Here is a 23,091-nt window from a genome sequence, read left to right on the forward strand (position 1 = left end):
TATAAATAAATATTATTATTATTATTATTATTATTATTATTATTATTCCATTTGACCTCATTGTTTACATTCCCCCCTCCACAAACATGTATACAGACACCTACCAATTGAATATAACACTTCATGGAACTGATGAAATAGCTCCTAGTCAGTGAGTTAGGTCAGTAAGGCAGAAAAACTTCCCAGAAGGAGCATCTGAGGAATAAATTCAAGCATGTGCATTGGTGGTTCAGTGGTAGAATTCTCGCCTGCCACGCGGGAGGCCCGGGTTCGATTCCCGGCCAATGCAACTTATTTTTTTTACATTACAAATTCATAATATATTGTAACAAGTGTTTTCTTACAATCTAGAAAATCCGCAAGAACTGTGTTACTTAAAATGAGGAAGAAAACTCACGTATAAGCCTGTATTTTCAATGTTCTAAGTAATGAATTTCAAACCGTCTTAGAAACACATAAACTCAATAGACAAAAGTATGCATGTTTTATATGTACTGGCAGACAGAGGGGATTGAAATTGGAAAATTTGCACAAGAGAATAAAAAACACTGGAGATGCCGGGGATTGAACCCGGGACCTCACACATGCGAAGCGCGCGCTCTACCACTGAGCTACATCCCCCAGCTCCCAGTGCCTGCTCAGTGAAGTATATGCATTCTACACTTATCCTTCAGAAAAATGTTAACCCTTTAATAATGGTTGTGTACTTGTCTCAGCATGAAAGGACAAGCAAAAGAGCAGAGCCAAGCCACAACAACCACAATGCTACACAAAAGGATACAATAGATCGCTTGCTGAAAGTTCCCTCAAGTGTCAAATTGCATTTTGCACAACTCCTCCTCTGACAAGCTGGCAGGCTAGTCTGAGAGGAGGATTATCTCATTGTGCTGAAATGAAGCTAGAGACCTTGACCCCTGCCTATCTTGTCAGAAAAACACACAAAGGAAAAAGCTACCCAAGGTGCTTAGGTAGAGATTTACAATTGCTGTTTTCCTTTACTATTTTATCAGTTGACATATTGAAGAATACCGAGTTTACCTTTCAAACCCATGTGAAAGCCATAAATGAGCAGCAGACCTTGGCAGCTCCCCAGTTCCTCACACCCGCCTGACTAATTGTCCTAACTGGGCTCTGCTTCCTCTTTGGGGGGCGAGAGGCCCGCGGGGGGGGGGATGCGCAAGCAACGTCCTCGGCTGGCGGGCTTCCCGGGGGCGCCTGGGGGGCCTCGAGGGGGCGGCGGGGGGCCTTGGTCGCGGCGAGGCCGAGAGGGAGGCTGGCCTCGAGGGGCCCCTCTGGCAGCGCGCGCGCCCGCCGATCCCGCCCCGCCTGCCCGGCTGACGTGGAGGCGCCTCAGCGGCTCCCGCCTGCCCGGCGACCCGTCCCAGCTCGAGGGCCTCCCTCGTGACGTCGCCACCCTCGAGCCAATCGCGGCGCGAGAAGTGGCTCCTCGTTGCCACGCCCCGCCCTTCAGGATTTGCCGGCGCTCCCCCCGAGTGGCAGGCCGCGATTGGTGGTCTTCCAGGCTTGTCCAATCCGAGAGAGGCACCTCAGGGCATGCTGGCAGCGTGCGGGCGCCTGTCAAAGGGGAAGGCCTCGCCCGCTGCGCGCGCACCTGCCCCGCCCCCTCTCGGCGGAGCGGCGGCTGCGCGTGAGGCGAGCTCGCCTGGCGGCTATAAGGGCTGCGCTGCTCCTGCCGAGTCCGCGGAGCGCCTGGTCCGAGGCCGCCTGGCGGGGAGCCGGAGCCGGGGAGAGAGCGAGATGGGCGCGGCCAAGGTGCTCGTGCTGGCGCTGCTGCTGGCCGTGGCGAGCCTCGCCTCGCCCGCCAGCGCCCAGGCGGAGCGCGAGGGCCCCGCGGACGGTGAGCGCGGAGCGGGGTCGCGGGGAAGGGCGGGCGGGCGGGCGGACGGGCTTCCGGGCCCCGCGGCGCCTTCAGAGCCTCTTTCCCGGCCAGGCGCCCCTCTCGCCTGCCTCTTACAAGACTTGCGGAAGCGAGCAGCCGCTTTCAGAATGCGAGTTCCCGGGGCTGACGGGAGAACGGCCCCAATGTCCGTCCAGTGGTTGCCTCTTCCTCTGCCTCGGGCTGCAGGGCAGCTGCAGCAACAGGCCAGAGCTGCAACTTCTGGCGTCGGAGGAAGGGGTCTGCCCTCTAGGGAAGCTCATGCGTGGTAAATTGGTTAGTCTCTTAAGGTGCCACAAATACTCTGTCTGGGGTGGTGGTTCTTCCTGCAGGAAGATGTAGAAAAGAGGGCTGAACCCCTTTGTCTCATCTGGAAAGATGATTCTTGCCTCCTTATGTACGTAAATCTAGGCACAAGGAGCACCAAAAGGCAGTAAATGAAATATTTGAATGCAAGTTTCTATTAATTGCCAGATCTGTTTCTGACTTGAGTGACCTTCGGGGAGGGAGGTCTTTAACACAGTGGCAGAGCACATGCTTCAAATGCAAATGGTCCCAGGTTCCCTTCATGGCATCTCCTGGTAGGACTGGGAAGATGCCTTCCAGAAACCCTGGAAAGCTGCAGCTGCTATTTAGTATTGAAGACAAAGCAAAAACTATGGCCTGACATTGTGAGACAGCTTCCTGTGCGCACAACTTTGTCTGTTTTTTTTTTACTTGCATCCTCTTTTGCAGAAAATGGAACCAGAGTTGTGTTGTGTACTGCTCCAAGGCACTGTGTTTTCACAGTAGATGTTCATACTGGATTGTGCCAGTTGTTTGCGTTGTTATACAAATGAGTTCTCTGGAGACACTTGTTTGCAATTTTAACCATACTGATTTAAACACATGTAATTAAATCTGCCTAAACCCTATTATCAGTTCACCTTGCATGTGTAAATTGGGGTTAATGGCAACATTCAGGATAAAAGCTCTTCATTTATATACTGGGCATGAAACAATCATTTCTCCCTCACACAATTTGCTGTTATCCCAGCATTCTTTTTCATTTCATCTTGTTGGAAGAAACTTGCGAGTTATTCCAAGGTCAGTGTTTTAGGGACCTTTAGAATTAAATATTCTAAATTTGGAAAAGGTACTTAACAGTTTTTAATGAATGGTGTTTTAATGTATTTTTAATCTTTTGTTGGAAGCCGCCCAGACTGGCTGGGGAAACACAGCCAGATGAGCAGGGTATAAATAATAAATTATTATTATCCAAGTACCTTTCAACATGGGTTCTGTTGTAAGAATCTTCTATAAATGATTGTAGATCAGGGGTGCGGAAGCTAGAAAATAAATGTCCTTCATGGCTTACCTTCTTTTCTCTCAGTTTATTAGCCACTGAGACCTTTCTATTCTAACACAAGCTGGATAGCAAGCTTGAATTTAGGTTTGTTGATGTTGGAGAAGCTGTACAGGTGGCATGATAATAGTAGTGAATGTTATGCCTATTTTTTGTGACCAAATATTATAGCAGCATGTTTCTTGTTCAGAGAATGACTTATCTTTTCCACATTGATGTTTGTTGCTTGATGAACTGGGCTTGTTTGATTCCCAACGCACCACACTAACAGCATACTCCACTGTAAGGCCTGTTCATTAACAATTGTTACTTTTGTTTCTTTCTAAAGCTAGCCTACCAAGCCAAATGAAACCCACTATTCTTTGGGAGGTTGGTGGGATTAGGGTGGGCCTGTAATAGAAGCACAATAAATGGAAGAGAGAGGGACTCTCCTGATTCTGGCTAAAAGACACTGGGCTGCGAAGGCCCAAGAACCAATAGGCAGGGCAGCTGAATTGTCTGTTCTGGTTTCTTTTATTTATCTCTTTTGCTACTGCTCTACCCCGCCAAACACCTGATTGGCGCAGCAGCCAAAAAAGGTGCATCGTTTGCTGCCACGCTGCTGGGGGGATAGCGCTTCAAAAAAAGACATGTATTGATAGATTTGACGTGGCTTGCAATGACAAACCAAGTGCAATGTGCTATGCATCAGGCTGCCTTTTGAACAACTTGGGAACTGTGGCTGATGCAGAATTCAGTGGCCAGGATTGCTTACTAGATTGCTGACTGGAGCACGATGGTCTGAGTATAAATCTTGGCATGACTGCATTGGCTACAAACTAGGTTTGGGGCTCAGTTCAAAGTGGTGCTTTGGACTTATAAAGCCTTGCGCAGCTCAAGGATGCAGGTGGCGTTGTGGTCTAAACCACTAAGCCTCTTGGGCTTGCCAATCAGAAGGTTGGCAGTTCGAATCTGCACAATGGAGTGAGCTCCTGTTGCTCTGTCGCAGCTCCTGCCTACATAGCAGTTCAAAAGCATGCCAGTGCAAGTAGATAAATAGGTACCGCTATGGCAGGTAGGTAAACGACGTTTCCGTGCGCTCTGGTTTCCGTCACAGTGTTCCGTTGCATCAGAAGCGGTTTAGTCATGCTGGCCACATGACCTGGAAAGCTGTCTGTGGACAAACGCCAGCTCCCTCGGCCTGAAAACAGACGAGTGCCGCACCCCATAATCGCCTTTGACTGGACTTAGCCACTCAGGGGTCCTTTGCCTTTTTTACCTATGCAGCTCAGCACCCCAACATCTCAAGGGCTGCCTCTTCCCAAGTGAACCAACCCGAACCCTGTGCTCTTCATTTGAAGGCCTTCTCAGTGGTGGCTCCCCATTTGCCCAGGGAGGGGCAGCTGACACCACCTCTGTTTTTAGACACCAGATTTTGGGTCATGAATTAAGAGGGTACTTGGGTACGTTTGTGGTCTCTTGCTGTGCTCATCTTTTTGGGGGTGGTTTAGATCTGTCATTTAATATATTTCTATGTTATGTGCATTTTAGGTTCTTATTTTATTCTTGTTCTTATAGCTGATTTTAATGTTATGGGGGTTTTTTACATTATGAAAAAAGTGACAATAATATATTTTCCCCTCCCCCTTAATTAGACTTTGTTGCCCCAGGGAAGACCAGTGTTGATGATGATGACGAGGACATTGATGATTATGATGAAGATGATAGTTCAGAAATCAAAGAGGAAAATGGTGTTGTCTTATTGAATGATGCAAACTTTGATACTTTTGTTGAAGGAAAGGACACTGTGCTTCTGGAGTTCTATGCCCCTTGGTAAGTCTGGTTCCAGTGTTTCCATCCTCCTCCTTGAAGTTAATTCATATTTCATGTCTGCCATGCTGCAGTAGGATGTTTCTTCTTCCCGCTGTGAGTTCCCATAAAGCAGGACGAAAGCTACTTAGTGGTCTTTGTATTTATTTTAAATCAGTGTGCTATATATTAAATACCCTTTTCTGTACTTAAGCACAATTGTTGATGGAGGGGATTTAAAGTGTTCAGAAGAAAAAAATATGGTTGGTGCTGTTAAAATGTGCATGCTGGAGTGGGAGTGCACAATCTCGTGGTGCACTTGCATCCAATTGCAAAAAGTGTGTGTGTTATGTCTGCACTGATGATGGTGATGATAATGATAATGATAACAATAATTTATATGCTGCCCATCTGACTGGGTTCCCCCAGCCACTCTGGGCAGCTCCCAACAAATTAAAGCAATATCACATCAAACATCAAAAACTTCATTGAACATGGCTGCCCTTAGATGTCTTCCAAAAGTCATATAATTGTTTATTTCCTTGACATCTGATGGGAGGGTGTTCCACAGTGGGGGCTCAACTACCAAGAAGGCCCTCTGCCTGGTTCCCTGTAACCTCACTTCTTCCAGTGAGGGAACCAGCAGAAGACGCTTGGAGGAGGACCTCACTGTCTGGGCTGGATGATGGGGGTGGAGACACTCCTTCAGGTATATTGGGCTGAGGCCATTTAGGGCTTTAAAAGACAGCACCAGCAGTGAATTGTGTGCGGAAACATCCCGGGAGCCAATATAGGTCCTTTAAGACCACTGTTCTATGATCCTGGCAGCTGCTCCCTTCCACTGAGCCCTCACAGGAACATCTGACAAGTAAGGAGCTTTCACATCTGTTGTCAGAAGTGGCACAGTCTTGGGAATTCTGCACCCTATGACTTTTCTGAACGTGTGGATCAATTCTAAATCTTCTGTGCTCAGGCTTGACTTACTCGGTACTGCTTTTAAAAAAGTAATGGAGAGTTTCCATGATTACGCTGTGCTGTTTCCTGCAGCCACAGGGATGGCTTACAGCTCTGCGCTTGCACAGTGTAGTCCATAGTCATTTTGAAGAACACCTAAAATCTGCTAGTCAAACTGCTTTCTTAACACGACTGTACGGCTGCATACATGGCTGTATGGAGCAGTGTGAGCAGACCAGAAGCACTTGGCTGGACACAGCTACAGTAATGCCTACAGCCAGCAAAGCCCCAGTGTTTAAGTGACCCTGGGATTTATTTCCTGGTGGGCTTTGGCCCTCTGGGCAGTGACTTTGTTTCTTTCCAGAATTTGAGCCAACCTGTTCAAGCTACCCAGACATGTGACATACCTGACTGCTGTGTTGTAAAATCAGCCCTATCGTTTCTCAAAAGTTGTGCTGTAGAAACTGAGTGCTGAAGTTAAACTCTTGCAGAATTAATTTGTTTTTCTTCAGGTGTGGGCATTGCAAGCAGTTTGCACCAGAATATGAAAAAATAGCCCAAGCATTGAAAGAAAATGACCCTCCCATCCCAGTTGCCAAAATAGATGCTACAGCAGCCTCCACGGTGTCAGGGCGCTTTGACGTGAGTGGCTACCCAACCATCAAAATTCTGAAGAAGGGGCAGCCTGTGGATTATGAGGGCTCAAGAACAGAAGCAGGTGAGCAGCAGCACACTTCTGATCCCGCAGGCTTTTCTTAGGCTGTTTAATACACCCTTTCTTTCACTCAAAATCTGAGTGGTGTCTTCTAAAATACAGGAAGGCTTAAGGCAGGTAAGGATCCTTTTTCCGCCCGGGGCCCCCATGCCCGTGGTAGCGGAAGGGCCAGAGGGAAAAGTGAGCAGAACAAGCCCTATACCTTTTGTCTTTGTGCAGTAAACTAGCTTCTACACCCACACCTAGACACCCCTCTGTCCTCCATCCAGGCAAGGCAGCAGCATTTTCAGAGGTCAGGGACACCACCCAAGTTGTGAAGTAGAGCCAGTGAGGTCTGAGGGTCCTATCTGTGGTTCTAAGGGCATGTTACAAGCTTGCATTGATAGAGGATGTACAATTAACTTCCCATAATACTCGTGTATACCGTAATTGACATCCATGTTTCTGGATATCATGCAAAGGAATTGTGTAATTCCCTCCACAGGGAGTTGCGCTAGCTGTCCCCATACCAGGGGCCTCTTCATCTCCACTTGGGGCAGAAGCTCCGGAAAAGGGATGCATGGGATGCTTAACACAGCACTGTAATATGAAAATAATCCTAATGCAGAGTATTTTGCATTAAAAGCTTTTAAAATGGCTTAAACACATTGCAGTATCACCAGAAAAATAAGCTGTGTTAACTGAAGGATTTTCTAGGAACCATGCCTCCTGCCCCCAGCTCCAAGCTAGGTGAGCTAGCAGCAAATCTATAGGTGATTTTTGTAATCAGCAGTACTGTGGTAGCAAATTCCTTTTTCTGTGCAATTGTAGAACTGCAACATAGAATTTCAGAGCAAAGTCAGTTAAGAAGGGCTTGTTTTTGTGCATTTTAGCTCCTGTGGGATGTGAAGTAGAATCAGAGCTGGAAGGGACCATGAGGGTCATCTAGTCCAACCCCCTGCAGTGCAGGAATCTTTTGCCAAATGTGGGGCTCAAAGCCACAACCCTGAGATTAAGGGTCTTGAGCTTTTTGGATAGCTCAGCCAGAAGAGCCTAGGACCAACCTGCCAGTTCTCCATCATTCTAAATGGGTGGCTGGAAGACTGATAGTGCTGTGTACAAACAGATTAGGTTTCTATGTGATTAACATTTAGTATAATGGATTTAAAAAAAATTATCTGTGTGCTGACATGCTGTAACATGACTTAGAATTCAAGGTGAGTGTATGTAGATAAGAATAGGCAGGTAATAGCATTAGTCGGCAGGCAGTATTCTGCCAAGGTTCTTTCCGCATAAAGGGATAGTTGTTGTCAAGGCGAAGGCAACCTGGTTCCCTCTCCACATGCAAGGTCTTTGCAGTAGACAAGCTGCCCCTTCCACCTGTCATTGCTCATTTTTCTCTTCATATTCTTTTTGTAGAAATTTTGGCTAAAGTGAAAGAAGTTTCGCAGCCTGATTGGGTCCCACCACCTGAAGTCACATTAGTGTTGACCAGCGAAAACTTTGACTTAGTCGTGAACGAGGCTGACATAATCCTGGTTGAATTCTATGCTCCATGGTAAAGGGAAAGAGAGTTTTTTGCCTTCACAGCTTTCACAGTGTTTATATATTTCTTTATTTGATATAGGAACCGCAAGCAGACTTTGTGTGCCCTGCCCCCTGGTACAAAATTATAGGGCATGTTCAGTTTGGCTTTATGGAGTCAATATTCCTGCTGCATTTAGAGCTTTGGAAAAATTGGGAGCTAGTGGGAGGGGACTGACTGTATCTCCGTAATCTCCAGTGCACACTTTTATCTGGTATGTGCAAAAACATTACACCATGGTTTATCTTTTCAAAGAGTTTGATTTGTTTTAAAAGGCTGGGTAACAAAAATTATAGCCGTATGTATGGTGTATTCAGTTTTTGATGTGGGTTGCTTCTAGGTAGTACTTGGAGTAGACCTGTAATCTTATTAGTTTTGTGGCATGCCTTCAGATGAAATGAAAACGTGTAATGTCTTGAGATGAGGATTGGCAAGATCATTTTCTATTTCTGCCTTCCTGTTTGCTGCATTTGAATACAGTGGTACCTCGGTTTAAATCTGTTCCTGAAGTCCATTCTTAAACCGAATTCTTTCTTAAACTGAGGCGCGCTTTCCCTAATGAGGGCTCCCGCCACTGGTGCCCTCCCACCGTTTGGATTCCATTCTTAGACCAAGGTAAAGTTTGCAAACCAGGATACTGTTTCCAGTTTTGCGGAGTTCATAAACCGAATTGTTCTTAAACAGGACTGTTCTTAAACTGAGATACCACTGTATTGACAAGTATTCAGTCTGTTGAACCTCTATGCAAATGTGCAATTTTCACTGCTTATGTAAGTTATTAAGCAGCCACTGGATAACCAAGGTCCTGTGTGTGTATGCCTGTTATCTGCAATTTGCATAGGAACTTGAGGATCCAGCTCAAAACATAGACAGTATTTTCAAACCAGCTGCATCTCTGGGGCACTTGCCTACAAAATGGATACAGATGTATGCTGTGATATTTTATCTTACCCAATCGAAGTATTGGCACTTCAGAAAAGACAGGAAGTTTAAGTACTAGGGGAAGGGGAACAGAGCTATCTTTTCAAGCAGTGAGAATAGATTTCTCTCCATTATCTTTGAGAGCTTTTGGCTACCAAGTTACCCATTCTTGTTCCCTATTGAGGTGTGGGCACTGCAAGCGTTTGGCTCCAGAATATGAGAAAGCAGCCAAGGAGTTGAGCAAGAGAACGCCTCCAATTCCCCTTGCTAAAGTTGATGCTATTGCTGAAACCGATCTTGCTAAGAGATTTGACATTTCTGGATATCCATTACTCAAGATCTTCCGCAAAGGCAAACCTTTTGATTACAATGGTCCAAGAGAAAAATACGGTATGGTTTGTAAGGCACCTTCTTTTTCTTTTTCAAATACATGAGTTTGGACCTGTTTGTGTTTCATAGACCCTGAGCTAAGAATTACATTTTATATGTATGTAAGATGATGTTGAAACTGCCCTGGACTTAGGCAGCATTTCTTGTTTCTATTAATGCTATTTGTATAATTGGTCTGTGATTGGTAATTGCCTGCACCTTATTTTGAAATGTTATAGGAAGTTTTTGTTAATGTATAAGGGTTTATGCATGCAGAGAAAAAGGACAAAATGGTTAATTTCAGTGTTTTGTTTAATTTGGGTGTGTTTTGTCTTGCACCTGCAGCTAGTCAAGCAAGTGGGAATGACTCACCACAATCTACAGTATAAATACTGTTGTGTTTAAGGCAAGTTTGCTCTTGGCCAGAGCCTAGTCAGTCTGTGCTGGATCTACAATTGTATGTAACTGAAAATGCATTATGCTGTCAGTAAAGCAACTGACTCTTCGTAGATCTGCTTGGTGTTTCTCTGTTGCTTTGGCACACTCCATGGGCATTAGGATGGGACGTGCCCAACATTTTTCATGCCTAAGGCATAAACGTATCAATGGAGGGAGAGAGTGGAATCTTGTTTCTTCTGTGGATTTAAGCTTCCAGACTGAGAGCTCATTCCACACCAACTGAGGAACTCCTGAAGATGTGACACAAAACCTCAATGTATTCTGAAGATTGCTAGGATTTTTGAGCTTCACTATTTTCTCACTGGCATTAGCAAAGCACCAGGGAACCATAATCAGACAAGCAGTAACTATAGCACAAGGATATCATTTTGAACCAGGATAAACTCCGTACTGTATGATGACAGCACTTTTAAAATTGTTTTGAATCTTGGCACTGCTTGTTGTGTTTGGTCATATATAAACTTTATTTATTTTTTAATATGTAGTACTGCTTTCAGTTTGAAAACTTGCAACATGGTTCATCTGATGTTTTATTTGCTACTGTAATTTAACACTAATAAGGCAATAGTTAGCAGCTACATAATAGAATAAAATTACTTGCAGTAATAAAACTATCAACAGGTTTTTTTTATTTAAAAAAAGCCCTGGGGAAAACAAGTCTTTGGAACATGTTAATTTTTAGTGGTCACCTAGTGCCTCTTTCAGAGAATAGAGCACTTGCAAAACATAACCAGTTTTCACTTTAAAAAATAAAATGCTTTTTGTCAAGCAATAACACAAGTTTGTGTTTTTCCTTTTGTTAACCAGGCATTGTTGATTACATGATAGAACAGGCTGGCCCTCCATCCAAACAGATACAGGCTGTCAAACAGGTACAAGAATTTGTGAAAGATGGAGACGATGTCATTATTATTGGGGTTTTCAAAGGAGACCAGGACCCAGCCTACCAACTGTATCAAGATGCTGGTAAGCCCTTCCTCTCTTGTCCATAGTATGTCAACATTTCCTCAATTCCTACACTTGGAAAGTGCTTTGTAGACATTTCTGATAGATAAATCTGGAAAGGGTTTTCTGCCAATCTTTAAACACTGTCGTACCTCTGATCACCGGGATGTTCTGAAATAAAAATAGCAGTCTTGGAAGAGTACTCATCTTAATTGCAGCCATTCTACCCGACCAGGAGAGTTTTATCCTACTCCAGGTATCTTAAGTCTTTTTTAATCTCTCTCCAGGTCCTAATATAGTTATCTTCTACTAGGTTTACCCAAATATTTCACCTTTTTCACCACCTTGATTCCTGTTTGTATCTCTAACTGATTTCTTAAATCTTCAGCCAAATTCTTTGTCAGCATCTTGGTTTTGACTTTATTTAACTTAAAACCGGACAGTTTTCCAAATTCTTCTAGTAACTCTAGAACTTTACCGATACCTTTAGCTGGGTCTTCCAACGATATTACCAAATCATCGGCGTAGGCCTTTAATTTATATTCTTTTGCTCCAATTCTGATTCCTCTTATTTCTGAAGTTTCCCTTATTTTATTTGCAATTACTTCCAGCACCATAATAAATAAGAGAGGGGACAGAGGGCACCCCTGTCTTGTACCCTTCGAAATCGCAAACGAATTAGTTAGGTTATTATTAATAATTAATTTAGCCCTTTGGCTTGTATAGATCGCTTTTATACCTTCCATGAAGGGCCCCTCTATCCCTACCCTCTCCATACATTTTAATAAAAACCGCCAGGATACATTGTCGAAAGCCTTTTCGGCATCGATGAAAATTAGTGCCGCGGGAATATCATTCTTAAACTCCAAATATTCAATAATATTTATTATGTGCCTTACGTTATCTTTTAGTTGCCTATTAGGGAGGAATCCAGCTTGATCTTTATGAATAGATTTTATTAAATATTTCTTAAGTCTGTTCACCATTATTTCTGCGAAGATTTTGTAATCATTATTAAGTAGTGATATCGGTCTATAATTTCTTATGTCCAGTTTGTCAGAATCTGATTTAGGTATTAACGTGATGTGTGCCTCTTTCCAGGAATCAGGTATCCTCCCTCCTTGTAGAATATTATTCATTACGTCGCATAAAACCGGGGCCAGATATTCCTCTAAGACTTTGTAATACTTTTGTGACAAACCATCTGGACCTGGTGCTTTCCCTGGTTTCATCTTCTTAATTGCCTCCTTGATCTCATCTGCTGTTATTAATTTATTTAAATGAGTTTTCTCTTCATCCATCAAATGTTCTCCTCCATTTCTTTCCAGATATTTTTCTATTTCTTCTATGTCCTCGTCTTCCTTTTTATACAGATTCTCATAGAATTGGAGGAACTTTTCCTTTATTTCATTAGGATCTTCTAATATTTGCTCTTCTGTTTTGATTTTATTGATCACATTTTGTTTTTTCCTTTTTCTTAATTGCCACGACAGTAGTTTCCCCGTTTTGTTTGCGGATTCAAAATATTTTTGCTTCATTGATTTGATTCTCCATTCTACTTCTTGGCTTATTAGTGTTGAATATTGTGTTTGCAACATTTTAGAGATTTGTTTAGTCCTTTCATCCCTGGAGTTTATTATTAATTTTTTCTCACAATCTCTTAATTGCTTAATGATTTCTTCTTTCTTTGATTCTCTTAGTTTCCTTCTATAATTATTCTGTTGAATTAAGAATCCTCTTAGAACCGCCTTGCTGGCGTCCCAAACTATGTCAATTTTTGTTTCTTTATTTAAATTTATATCAAAATAGTCTTTCAGGGTACTTTTAGCCTTCTCGACCGTCTCATCATTTTCAAGTAAATATTCATTCATTCTCCACCTATATGGCCCAGATGACTTACATTTTATTTCCAAAACAATTGGGTTGTGATCAGAAAGGGTTCTGGGTTGTATTTCACATTTCGTTGTTCTTATCGATAGTTCTCTTGAGACCTATATCTGATCAATTCTTCCCCAACTCTGATGTGGTTCTGAGAAATGTGTAAATTGTTTCGTTATTGGGTTTTTATGCCTCCAAATATCGATCAAATCTAAATTTTCTTCAAGGTTATTGAATGATTTTGGAAGTTTCCCTTGATTCGATTTCCTCTTTTTTTCACTTCTATCTAATTCTGGTATTGGTACTCCATTCAGATCTCCAAGCAGAATTATTTTATGATTTTCTAATTCTAATAGTACTTGTTCCAGTTTTTTAAAGAACTCTGCTTTGTTTGTATTAGGGGCATAAACAGTTACCACATTAAATTTTTCACCTTGGTGGTTAATTTGGACTCCCAGAATTCTTCCCTCATCATCTTTGCAGATTAATACAGGCTCCCATTTCTCCTTAACGTAAATCACCAAACCTCTTTTTTTATTTACATCTGAATTAATAAACTCAACTCCCAACTTTTTGTTTATCAATATATGTTTGTGTTTTTTGGCCACATGTGTCTCTTGGCAACAAATCACATCATAATTTTTATTCCTCAAAACTTTTTCTATTTTATTTCTTTTCGATTTTTCATTTAAACCGTTTACATTCCAGGACAAAAAATTCAAAGACATTATTAAAATTAATTTCTATTTTTTCAATTTAAATTTTCAAACTTGTGTTTTGGAGCTTCCGTTCCCTGTATATTCTTCCTCTTCTGCCTCCTCACCTCCCACAGGACCTTCTTCTTCTTCTACTTCTTCCTCTTCGTCTTCTTTCTCTTCCCATGCCCCTCTCTTCGCTTTCTTTCCTCTTTTCTCGTTTTTACTTCCCTCTCTATCTCCTAGCCTGTCCTCAACCTTACCAAGCTCTTTCTCATACCTTCTCAAAAAATTTTCCACCTCTTGGGTATCTGTCAGCTTAAATCTTTTGTCTTTAAAAAAGAAGGCAATCCCTTCAGGGAACTCCCATCTGTATTGTATGGCATTTCTCCTCAAGACGCCTACTATTTGTCTATATCCTTCTCTTTTACGCAGAAGTCTAACTGGTATTTCTTTAAGAACAATAATTGATCTGCCATCAATTATTAATTTTTTATGATAGCTCGTTTTTAGTATTAAGTTCTTCATCTGGATTGAATTGAAGATTACTAGACAGTCCCCAAGAGGTTTTTTTAACTTATTTTGCTGGGCTCTCGTTCTTATTCTAAAGGCATTCTCTATCGTATATGCCACCTCTTCCTCTTTCAGTTCCAGCCATTTAGTTAACTCCTTAATCATTTTCTCTTTTATATTCTCTTTCGCTTCTTCTCCTATTCCTCTGAATTTTAAATGAAGTTGTTTCTGTAGCATTTCTGTCATCGCTAGGTTATCCCATATTTACTCCTGCATTTTATTCACCTCTTTCATTTCTTCCTTTATTTTTTCTGTCTCCTTTTTCTGTTCTCTCATCTCTTTTTGAATTTTTTTATTAGTTTCTTCAAATATTTTTGACTTGGCTGATAATTCTTGGATTTTAATGGAGAGTTCACCTACTGCCCCTTCTATCTTTCTGTCTATCATCGCCTGCACTTCTCCTAATTTATTTTCCATGTGTATTTCACTTTGTTTAAACTCCTCCTTGATTTTTAACCATAAAAAGTCTAGATCTTTAATTTCTTCTTGTCGAGATGTCTTTCTGTCAGCTGGGGTCCCCCCCAGCTTTTTCCCATTTTTCCCCGACATTATATCCTTATTTCCACACTTTGTATTTTACAGCTAAATCTCTCCCTTAAAGGGCTCACAATCTCTTCTCCTTCTCCCCCCCCCCCCCGGAATTTTATTTATTTATTTATTTATTTATTTTAAGTTCAGAAAGCCCTTGTAAAGTCTTATAGAATGTCTCAATCCAATATCTGGACTAAATCTATGGATATGACTTCTAAACCTAATTTACTACACATTCAAATTACTCATCATTCCTTTTTGAACCAAAAAGCAAATAATCCTATCTCACAAAACTGAGCAAAAATAAGGGAAAGTGCGAGGAATAAATGTTTTCCAAAGGTAGTAAGGGTATAAACCTAACCGTAAAGAAGATTAACCCACAATGAAGTGTGTCAAACTAATGAAGATGTTGACCCAACAGTAGAAATTTCTTCTTCAATATAGAATAATTAACTGAACTAAATCAGGTCAACAGTCTTTTTAAAGTACGCAGAAGAAGATTCAAAGATGTTACCCAAAGTATTTCACGAAAGTTGTTCTAACCAGGCCAGCGTAGCCCTAGACTCTTCAGCCGCTTGACGGCCTAATCCAACATGGATAACCTATAAAGAAGTAATGCAGTCCGATCCACCTAGCGTTCCTAGAAACGAAAAGGAAGATCACCCTTGTTCTGCAGCCTTCTTGCTTTTTCTTTTTTTTTTCTTTTTTAGTTGTTGTAGAAATGTCCATCACAGTCCAAAGGAGTAGGTGGTAAGTGTCTGTCCAACTTAAATCTAAATAAGTCTATTACGTTGAGGATAAGTTAAGAATAAGTCTTTTACGTTGAAAATCAGCTCTGGTTGGTTGAAAACGCAGACCCCCCTATAATATCGGTGGGGGGGGGTCTAATGCTCAAATTTACTTTCAAGTTCTATTCCAGCTCCAGAGGGGTTACAGGGCTAGTCACTACAATTATTAAATAGCCGAAAAATGAACTGGTGCCACACAGCGGAGTGAAAAGAGAGAAAGAAACAATACCCGAAAGAAAAAATTGTAGTGGATTATAAGTCTCCTTAGAATGGCTTTACATTCAGGCGTCTGTGATAAAGTTCTCCCTTCTGTCTCTTTATGTATCGTCCTTTCAACGCCACTCGCAATAAACTCTTACAGCCTTATATATATATATATATATATATATATATATATATATATATATATATATACATATACATATTATCCTCCCCAACCGCTGAGTTCAATTGATTATTTACAACTGTGTCCCACAGCAAAAAAAGAAAAATGAGGTATGCGGGGGGGGGGGGGAGGTAAAGTACAAGTTCAAACAGGCATCTTCTTTGCTACTTTGTGTTTACTAACTTGTTTGGCTTAACAAAGTTACTATGGTGTTCTGTACTCACTCAGTCAGGCCGGTAAGCAACTATTTCCCTTTTTTTAATATATCTACGATTCTGTGACCCGCGCCATTTTTTGCTCTCAACCGAATGGATTCCTTGCCGAAATCTTAAGACATCCAGGGTTCTCCTCGCTTAAACTCCAATTTTTTAAGATGTTTTAAATCACAGCACGCAGGAGAATCCGTTTTTATCTTTGTGGAGGTTCGTCACCTTTCTCAGCAGAAGCTAGAGGCATCGCAACACGGAGTCGGTGCTCTCCCATTTTGCGCTCGCGGTCCCATCCCGAGTTTCTTCCAAAAGAAAAAAAACCCGAAAAGACGGCAAAACCGCTCCCACGCTGCCGGGAAGCCTATCCCCCAGGGGTCTCCCCCCTGGGATTTTTGGGGGGCGCAGTGCCTTTGCGACTCCCCCAAGCCTCCGTGTTGCTCAGAAAACCCTTTACAAGGGCTTTCTGCGCTTCCTCGCTGTCCGCGACCCAAACCGGAAGTCACCTGTTCTTTTCTTTTCTTAATTTGCCATGCCAGCCATTTGCCTGATTTGTTAGCCGATTCAAAGTTCCTTTGTCTCATTCTTTTTATATTCCATTCTACTTCTTTGTTGATTATCATCGCAAATTGAATTTGCAGAGCCTTTATATTCTGTTTTGCTTTATCATTATTCAGTTTCTTACTAATTTTTGTTCGTTTTCCATTATTTGTCTTAAAATTTCCTTCTTTCCTTTTTCTCTGCTTTTATTTTTGATTGCATTCTGCTGGATGAAAAATCCTCTCATAACCGCCTTGCTGGCATCCCATACTGTATTCATTTTCGTACCCTTGTTAGAATTATTTACAAAATAGTCCATCAGACAGAATTTTTTGATCATCTAGGAGATAATCATTCATTCTCCGTCTGAACGATCTTTCTTCGTATCCTTGTAATTCAAGTTTTATTGGACTATGATCTGAAATTACTCTAGGTTGAATTTCTGTTTGCCTGATTCTTGGAGTTAATTCATTTGAGACCCATATTTGATCAATTCTTGACATTGACTGATTTGGGTCTGAATAGAATGTAAATTGTTTTTCCAGTAGGTGTCTCAATCTCCAAATATCAATTAAATTGCAGTTTTTTATCATAAAAAAAATGTCTTTGGTAATTTCCCTTCTTTGCTAAGGCCTGCTGCTCTTAGTCTGTCCATTTCCATTGACACCACACCGTTCATGTCTCCCATTATTATAATCTTTTGGTCTATATATTCGAACAGCTTTTCTTCCAAATTTTTAAAAAAGTCAGTTTTGTTTCCATTTGGTGCATAAATCCCGACAATTATTATTTTTTCCCCTTGCCATTGGATCTGGACTGCGATGACTCTTCCTTCTTCATCTTTAAAAATTTGTTGAGCTTCAATTTTATTCCTTACATATAATACAACCCCTCTCTTCTTACTCTTGTCGGAAGAAATAAATTCGTTTCCCAATCTTTTGTTGATCAAAACTTTCCTATGTTTTCTTGCCACATGAGTTTCTTGTAGGCAAATTATATCCAAATTTTTCCTTTTTAAACATTGTTCAATTTTTTTCCTTTTATTCCTATCATTCATTCCATTAATGTTCCAATTCAAAAAATTTAGTGCCATTATGACCTCTTAATTAAATAAGGGATTTTGTTACTATTTATAGTCCATCTGTTTTTCCATCTTGTTCTTGTTCCTCTTCCACTTCTTCTTCTGTCTCTTTTCCATTCTCCTCTTCATCATCTTTAAGATCCACTCCTCCTGCTCCTACTCCTCCCACAGCTCCTTTTTCTTCATCTTCTTCTGCTCTTAATTCCTTATATTTTCTCAGGAACTTACTTGTCTCTTCTGGGCTTGTCAGTCTATGTTTCTTACTTTTATAGAAGAAGGAAATTCCTTCAGGGAGTTCCCATCTGAATTCTGTGTTATTTCTCTTAAGAATTTGGACAAAAGCTTTGTATGGGTCTCTTCATTTCAGTAGTCTTATTGGAATGTCTTTAAAGATAATAATGTAACTTCCTTCAATATTTAATCTTTTTTCTCTGTTCCTTTGTAGTATCAGATTTCTCATGTCTCTGTCCTTAAATGTTATTAAACAATCTCCTGGAAATTTCCGTCTTTTCGCTGATCTTACTCTCATTCTGAATGCATTTTGAATTGTTTTTGCAACCTCTTCTGGTTCTGTCTAACCATTGAGCCAACTCTTTTATCAGTTTCTCCTTAATATTCTCTCCCTGTGTCTCCGGAATGGCTCTCAGCCTCAAATTGCATTCTCTCTGTCTCAGTTCGTTCATTGCGATCGCATCCAAAACTTCCTCCTGGGTTTTATTCATCTCTGACATACCTGTTTTCATTTTCTCTTCCTCTCTTTTCATCTCCTTCATTTCCATTTTCGTTTTCTTCCACCCTTCCTCTAATTTTTGTGTTCTTATAGATACATCTTTTATTTGACCTTTAAGTTCATTAACTGTTTCATCTATTTTTTTATCCATTTTACCAATTCTGATGTCCACATGTTCTAATTTAGTTTCTAAATTCTTTTCACTTTGTTTAATTTCTGCAAACATTCTCAAAATTTCCGCTTTAAACTCTGACTCCTGTTTCGACCCTTTCCTGTCCGCTGGTGTTCCTTCACTGGCTTTTTTCATTTTTCCAATGTATCTATTTACAGCCAACAATAAATTTCAGATTATAACAACCAACCTTCTGATAATATCAAATCACAGCAGATAGCAAAAGTATATTAACTCCCTCTCCAGACCAGGAAGGGTAGAGCCAGCAGATCTAACCAAAGGAGGGTAGAAGTCACTAAACAGTTCCAAATTCAAAAATTTTGACAGTTGTAATTCCCTGTTTGACCACGGGGTTCTAAGTCTCATATATTATGTTGTAATATAAAAAGTTTTGGTGACGTTATAGTTTAAATTTCCCCTATTCCAAATAATAAAAATATTACCAATTACCTAATTTCAGTCCTTCCAAGACAAAAAACAGAAAAGAATCCAGCCGAAGTGGCATCCAAATATTACCTTCTCTCCTTTTATTTCCCAACAAGAAACACAGCTCTAGAAATAGTAACAATGGAGTCTGGAGCTCCGTTGCACAGATATTCCAAAAGTAAAGCTTGGATTATTCACAGACTCCTTCCAATTCAACTCTTTGTATCTTCGAGGACTTTCAAAATTCCAGCCCTCCTCCCCATTTTAACTTTGTTATTTTTCCACTGCTACTTGTCAGAGTGTTACTTTTAAAAGTTTCGAAAGGAGGAGAAAGATCAAAGCCGCTAGCGGCAACTCACTTCCCGTTTCCAGCTCTGCTTACAGTTCTGCGTCTGAGCTGATTTCAGAAGACGGCTGAACTCTGTAGTTTTAGCTTTTTAATCCGGAGCCTTCCTTTAGCCAAATCAATCCTTTTTTACAAATTAGGTCCGAATTTCTTACGATTTTTGAGAATTGAGCACTTTCCCTGCAAGCTCGGGGCTTCGCTCTCCGAAGGCAGCAATGGCTTCCCTTCAGCCCGCTTCCCTGCCCGCCGTTCTCTTCGCTCCAAACAGGAGTTACCTGACTGCCAGACGGTCAGCGTTCCGGCATCCGCGGGAACCAGAACTCATGGACATCCACCAGAGAGTATTTTTGGGGGCTACTGCGCCCTGTAGCACCCCCTTTTCCTTCGGAAAGCCCGGGATTCTCCAAGCGGAAAAATCCCCGCTTGCACTGGGATCGGGCTCAACCGGAAGTTGAAGTGGCTTGTAAGTTCTCAAAATGTTGCCCACATCCATTTTCTGGCTTTTCCCCTTGATGTTTTCTGGGGTGACTGCCTCAAGAATGGAGGCAAAAAAATTTGAAATTTATAGGGAACATGAAACATAGGTATAAAAAGACAAACACATGAACACATGAAAATGAAATTTAAGCAAGTGGAAGCAGCATCTGTGTCTCTTGATGTAATTGAGCATGTGCAGAGCAACAGAAAAGAGCTAAAGCAGGAAAGAATGGTTTTATTATCTGGGACTTGAAGAATTCAGTCCTGTTCTAGTCATCCCAGCTCAGAAAGGGCATTCTCCAAACAGAGTACTAGAAAGAACTACTAAATTGTTTAGGTGTTTAGCACTCTTTCCCTATAAAGAGAGGCAAATGCAATTGAGACTGAGAGTGGGATGACTACGGGGAATACATGAAAGGTTCTTAAAATTATGAATAATATGGAGAAATTAACAAGTGTAACTTTCTTGGTCATCCACTGAAATAGATTTGTAGTAGCTTCAGGACAGAAAATATTAGGTTCTACTGTACACATTACTTTGGTTCCGATGTAATGTTACAAGAACAAACCCAGCAAGACTCCATCCTTCATGCAAGACAGAAGGAGATTTGAAAACTCCCACACCCAGTTTTGAATTAATTGCAGTTCACCATCCCTTGGAAGAGCAAGGGAGCCCATGAGCCTCATATTTTCCCCAACTAGGTCTCATGATGGCAAATACTGATGTCCAAACCATGCCAATGTGTAATTAATTTACAGAATGCAAAACCACAAGAATGGGGGTGCGGCCACTAGTAAACAGGCCTTTTTTTAAAAAAGGATTAGACACGTTCATGGAAGAGGTCTGACAACAGTCATTAGCCTTCATAGCTACATGGAAGCATTTGATCAAGAGAGAGTGTGCCTCTTAATTCTCATTGCTGGGGACAAACTAGAGATGAGCATTGCCTTCATGGCCTTTTGTGAGCTTCCAGATCCATGTGGAGGTTGGTAGTGGTTCATTATTGGATTTGTGTGTACTGTTTGAAGCTTTGTCATGTAAATTGTTCCAAAACCAAAGGATAGTGTGATGGGATGTTGAGCTGCTTGTGCATAAAGTTCCTAGTCCCTCAGTGTTTGGCTAAGTCCACAAACCACTGTCTGTAACGGAGCGCCATAAGCATGGCTCCGTCAGTCGCTGGCAGAATCCGACAGTGGGCGTTTACGGAATTTCTTCCAGCATAACAGCTCCTTAACGGAAACACGTCTTCTGGACTCTCTACGTGACAATTTCCGGCGAGGAGTGGGTGTCCCTATAGGAGGTCCTGAAACCTCCTCGCTGTTCTCGCTGGAATTGTCTCTGAGCCATTCTTCTGACTCGCTTTCCCTTGGAGCTCTTTCTCGCCCCCTGCTGGTTCCCTCCTCCGCTGATAAGTCTCTCTCAACCTCTGGGAGCCCTTGCACCACCGGTTCTTCCGATGACAGTTCCCTGACATCCACCTCCCCTCCAGGGCCCCCTCTACCCCCTTCCCTCCCTTCCTCTGCTGGAGGCGAGGGAGCAAAACCCCTGAAAGAACTTCCCTCATCTTCCGAAGTCTCGAACATTTTCCTCCACCGGTTGCTGTTTCGGGTTTCTAAGTACTCATCCTCCTCGGAATCTATTCCTTCTTCCCACTCAGACCCCGTGAATCCTTCCAATTCCTCCTCCTCTTCGGTGGTGCCAAAGTACTCTCTCCGGAACCTCGCTACTGACTGAGGTTTCCTGGGGAACCTTTGATGGAACGCTTCGATCAAGACCTCGTCATTGACTTCCTCTGCCGTTACCCAGGTGTTTTCTGACTCCGGTTCCCCTTCCCACGCTACCAAATACTCCACCTGATTACCCTTCCACCTGGAGTCGAGGATTTCCACCACATGGTTGCTGCTTTCCCTCTCTTCTAAGACTGGTCCCTGTGGGGAAACCCCTTCCCCCCCCCTATACGGTGACAGTAATGACCTGTGGAATACTGGGTGCAGTTTCATGTGGTTCGGTAACCGGAGTCTGAAAGCTACGGGGTTAACCTGTTGAATGACCTCAAATGGTCCCAATCTTTTGGGTCTCAATTTCTTGCAACCCCCCTTGAACGGCAGTCCTTGGGTGGACAGCCACACCTGATCCCCCACCCTTATGGTTTCACCTTCCCTTCTGTTCTTGTCTGCCTGCTTCTTATATTGTTCTTTGGCCCTTTCTAAGTTGAGTTGGAGTTGACGATGGATCGCTTCCATTTCTTCTACAAAAAGTTCTGCGGCTGGGACGCTCCATCTCTCCCCTCCTCCCCCTGGAAATGCCCTGGGATGGCACCCATAATTAGCCAAAAAGGGGCTCATCCCGGTGGACACATTCTCCGCATTATTGTAGGCAAATTCCGCCAGCGCCAACTTTTCCACCCAATCGTTCTCTCTGTCATTGACATAACACCTCAGGTATTGTTGGAGGATACCGTTTGCTCTTTCCGCCTGCCCGTTGGTTTCTGGGTGCCGGGCAGTCGAAAAATTGACCTCCACGTGCAGTAAGCTCATGAGCTTCCTCCAGAACCTGGACGTGAATTGTTTGCCCCGGTCTGAGACCACCCTCAAGGGGGCGCCATGCAGTCTAAAAATATGTTCTACAAACAATTTAGCTGTCTCTTCCGCCGTGACTGCATGTGAGCAAGCTACAAAGTGGCCCATCTTAGTTAACAGGTCTACTACTACCAGTATGGCGGTTTTCCCCTTGGATTTCGGCAGATCAGTCATAAAATCTATCGATACCGCCTCCCATGGCCTCTCTGGTGTGGGCAACGGTTCTAACAACCCCGCCAGCGCCCGCCTTTCTCCCTTGGCTCGCTGGCATTGGTCACACCCTCTTACATACTCCCTTACATCTTCCCTCACCCTGGGCCACCAAAATTCCCTGGTAACCAACCACATGGTTTTGTGTTGCCCAAAATGCCCTGCTGTAGGGCTGTCGTGCATCTGTTTGAGTACTCTCCCTCTCAATTCCCCTTCGGGTATATATAGTGCCCCTTTGTAATACAATGCCCCGTTTCTTTCTTCAAAACCTCCGGAGTTTTCTCCCTCCCTCCTTAGACCTTGGAGCTTATTCTGGGCGTATTCATCATCCTGCGTCTCCTCTACCAGTTCCCTTTGCCCCACCAACGCCGCCCCACACACCCAGCGGTCCTCTGGGATGATATGTCTCTCTTCGGGTGCTCCCTCCCCCTCCAAATACTCTGGTTTGCGTGAGAGAGCGTCCGCCCTGACGTTTTCTGGGCCTGGCACATAGCAAATTTCAAAATAAAATTTGGA

At 42.4% G+C, this 23,091-nt stretch overlaps 1 protein-coding gene across 3 annotated transcripts in view; it reads left to right on the forward strand.

Moving 5' to 3' along the window:
* Nucleotides 1-1,534: 1,534 nt before the first annotated feature.
* PDIA4 (protein disulfide isomerase family A member 4) overlaps nt 1,535-23,091 on the forward strand; it is a 29,608-nt gene continuing 8,051 nt past the window's right edge. The window contains exons 1-7 of one of the 3 annotated variants that reach the window (XM_083621394.1): nt 1,757-1,858; nt 2,633-2,669; nt 4,877-5,054; nt 6,497-6,702; nt 8,098-8,236; nt 9,369-9,574; nt 10,820-10,978. In XM_083621394.1, coding sequence (XP_083477520.1) covers nt 2,636-2,669; nt 4,877-5,054; nt 6,497-6,702; nt 8,098-8,236; nt 9,369-9,574; nt 10,820-10,978 — 922 coding nt within the window. In that variant the 5' untranslated portion in view covers nt 1,757-1,858; nt 2,633-2,635. Of the gene's footprint in view, nt 1,859-2,051; nt 2,166-2,632; nt 2,670-4,876; nt 5,055-6,496; nt 6,703-8,097; nt 8,237-9,368; nt 9,575-10,819; nt 10,979-23,091 lie in introns of those variants that run through there. The other 2 variants (XM_083621393.1, XM_083621395.1) reach the window with 2 other exon arrangements.

Source organism: Podarcis filfolensis (assembly GCF_964270895.1).
Source record: "Podarcis filfolensis genome assembly, chromosome: 6".
Lineage (NCBI taxonomy): Eukaryota > Metazoa > Chordata > Lepidosauria > Squamata > Lacertidae > Podarcis > Podarcis filfolensis.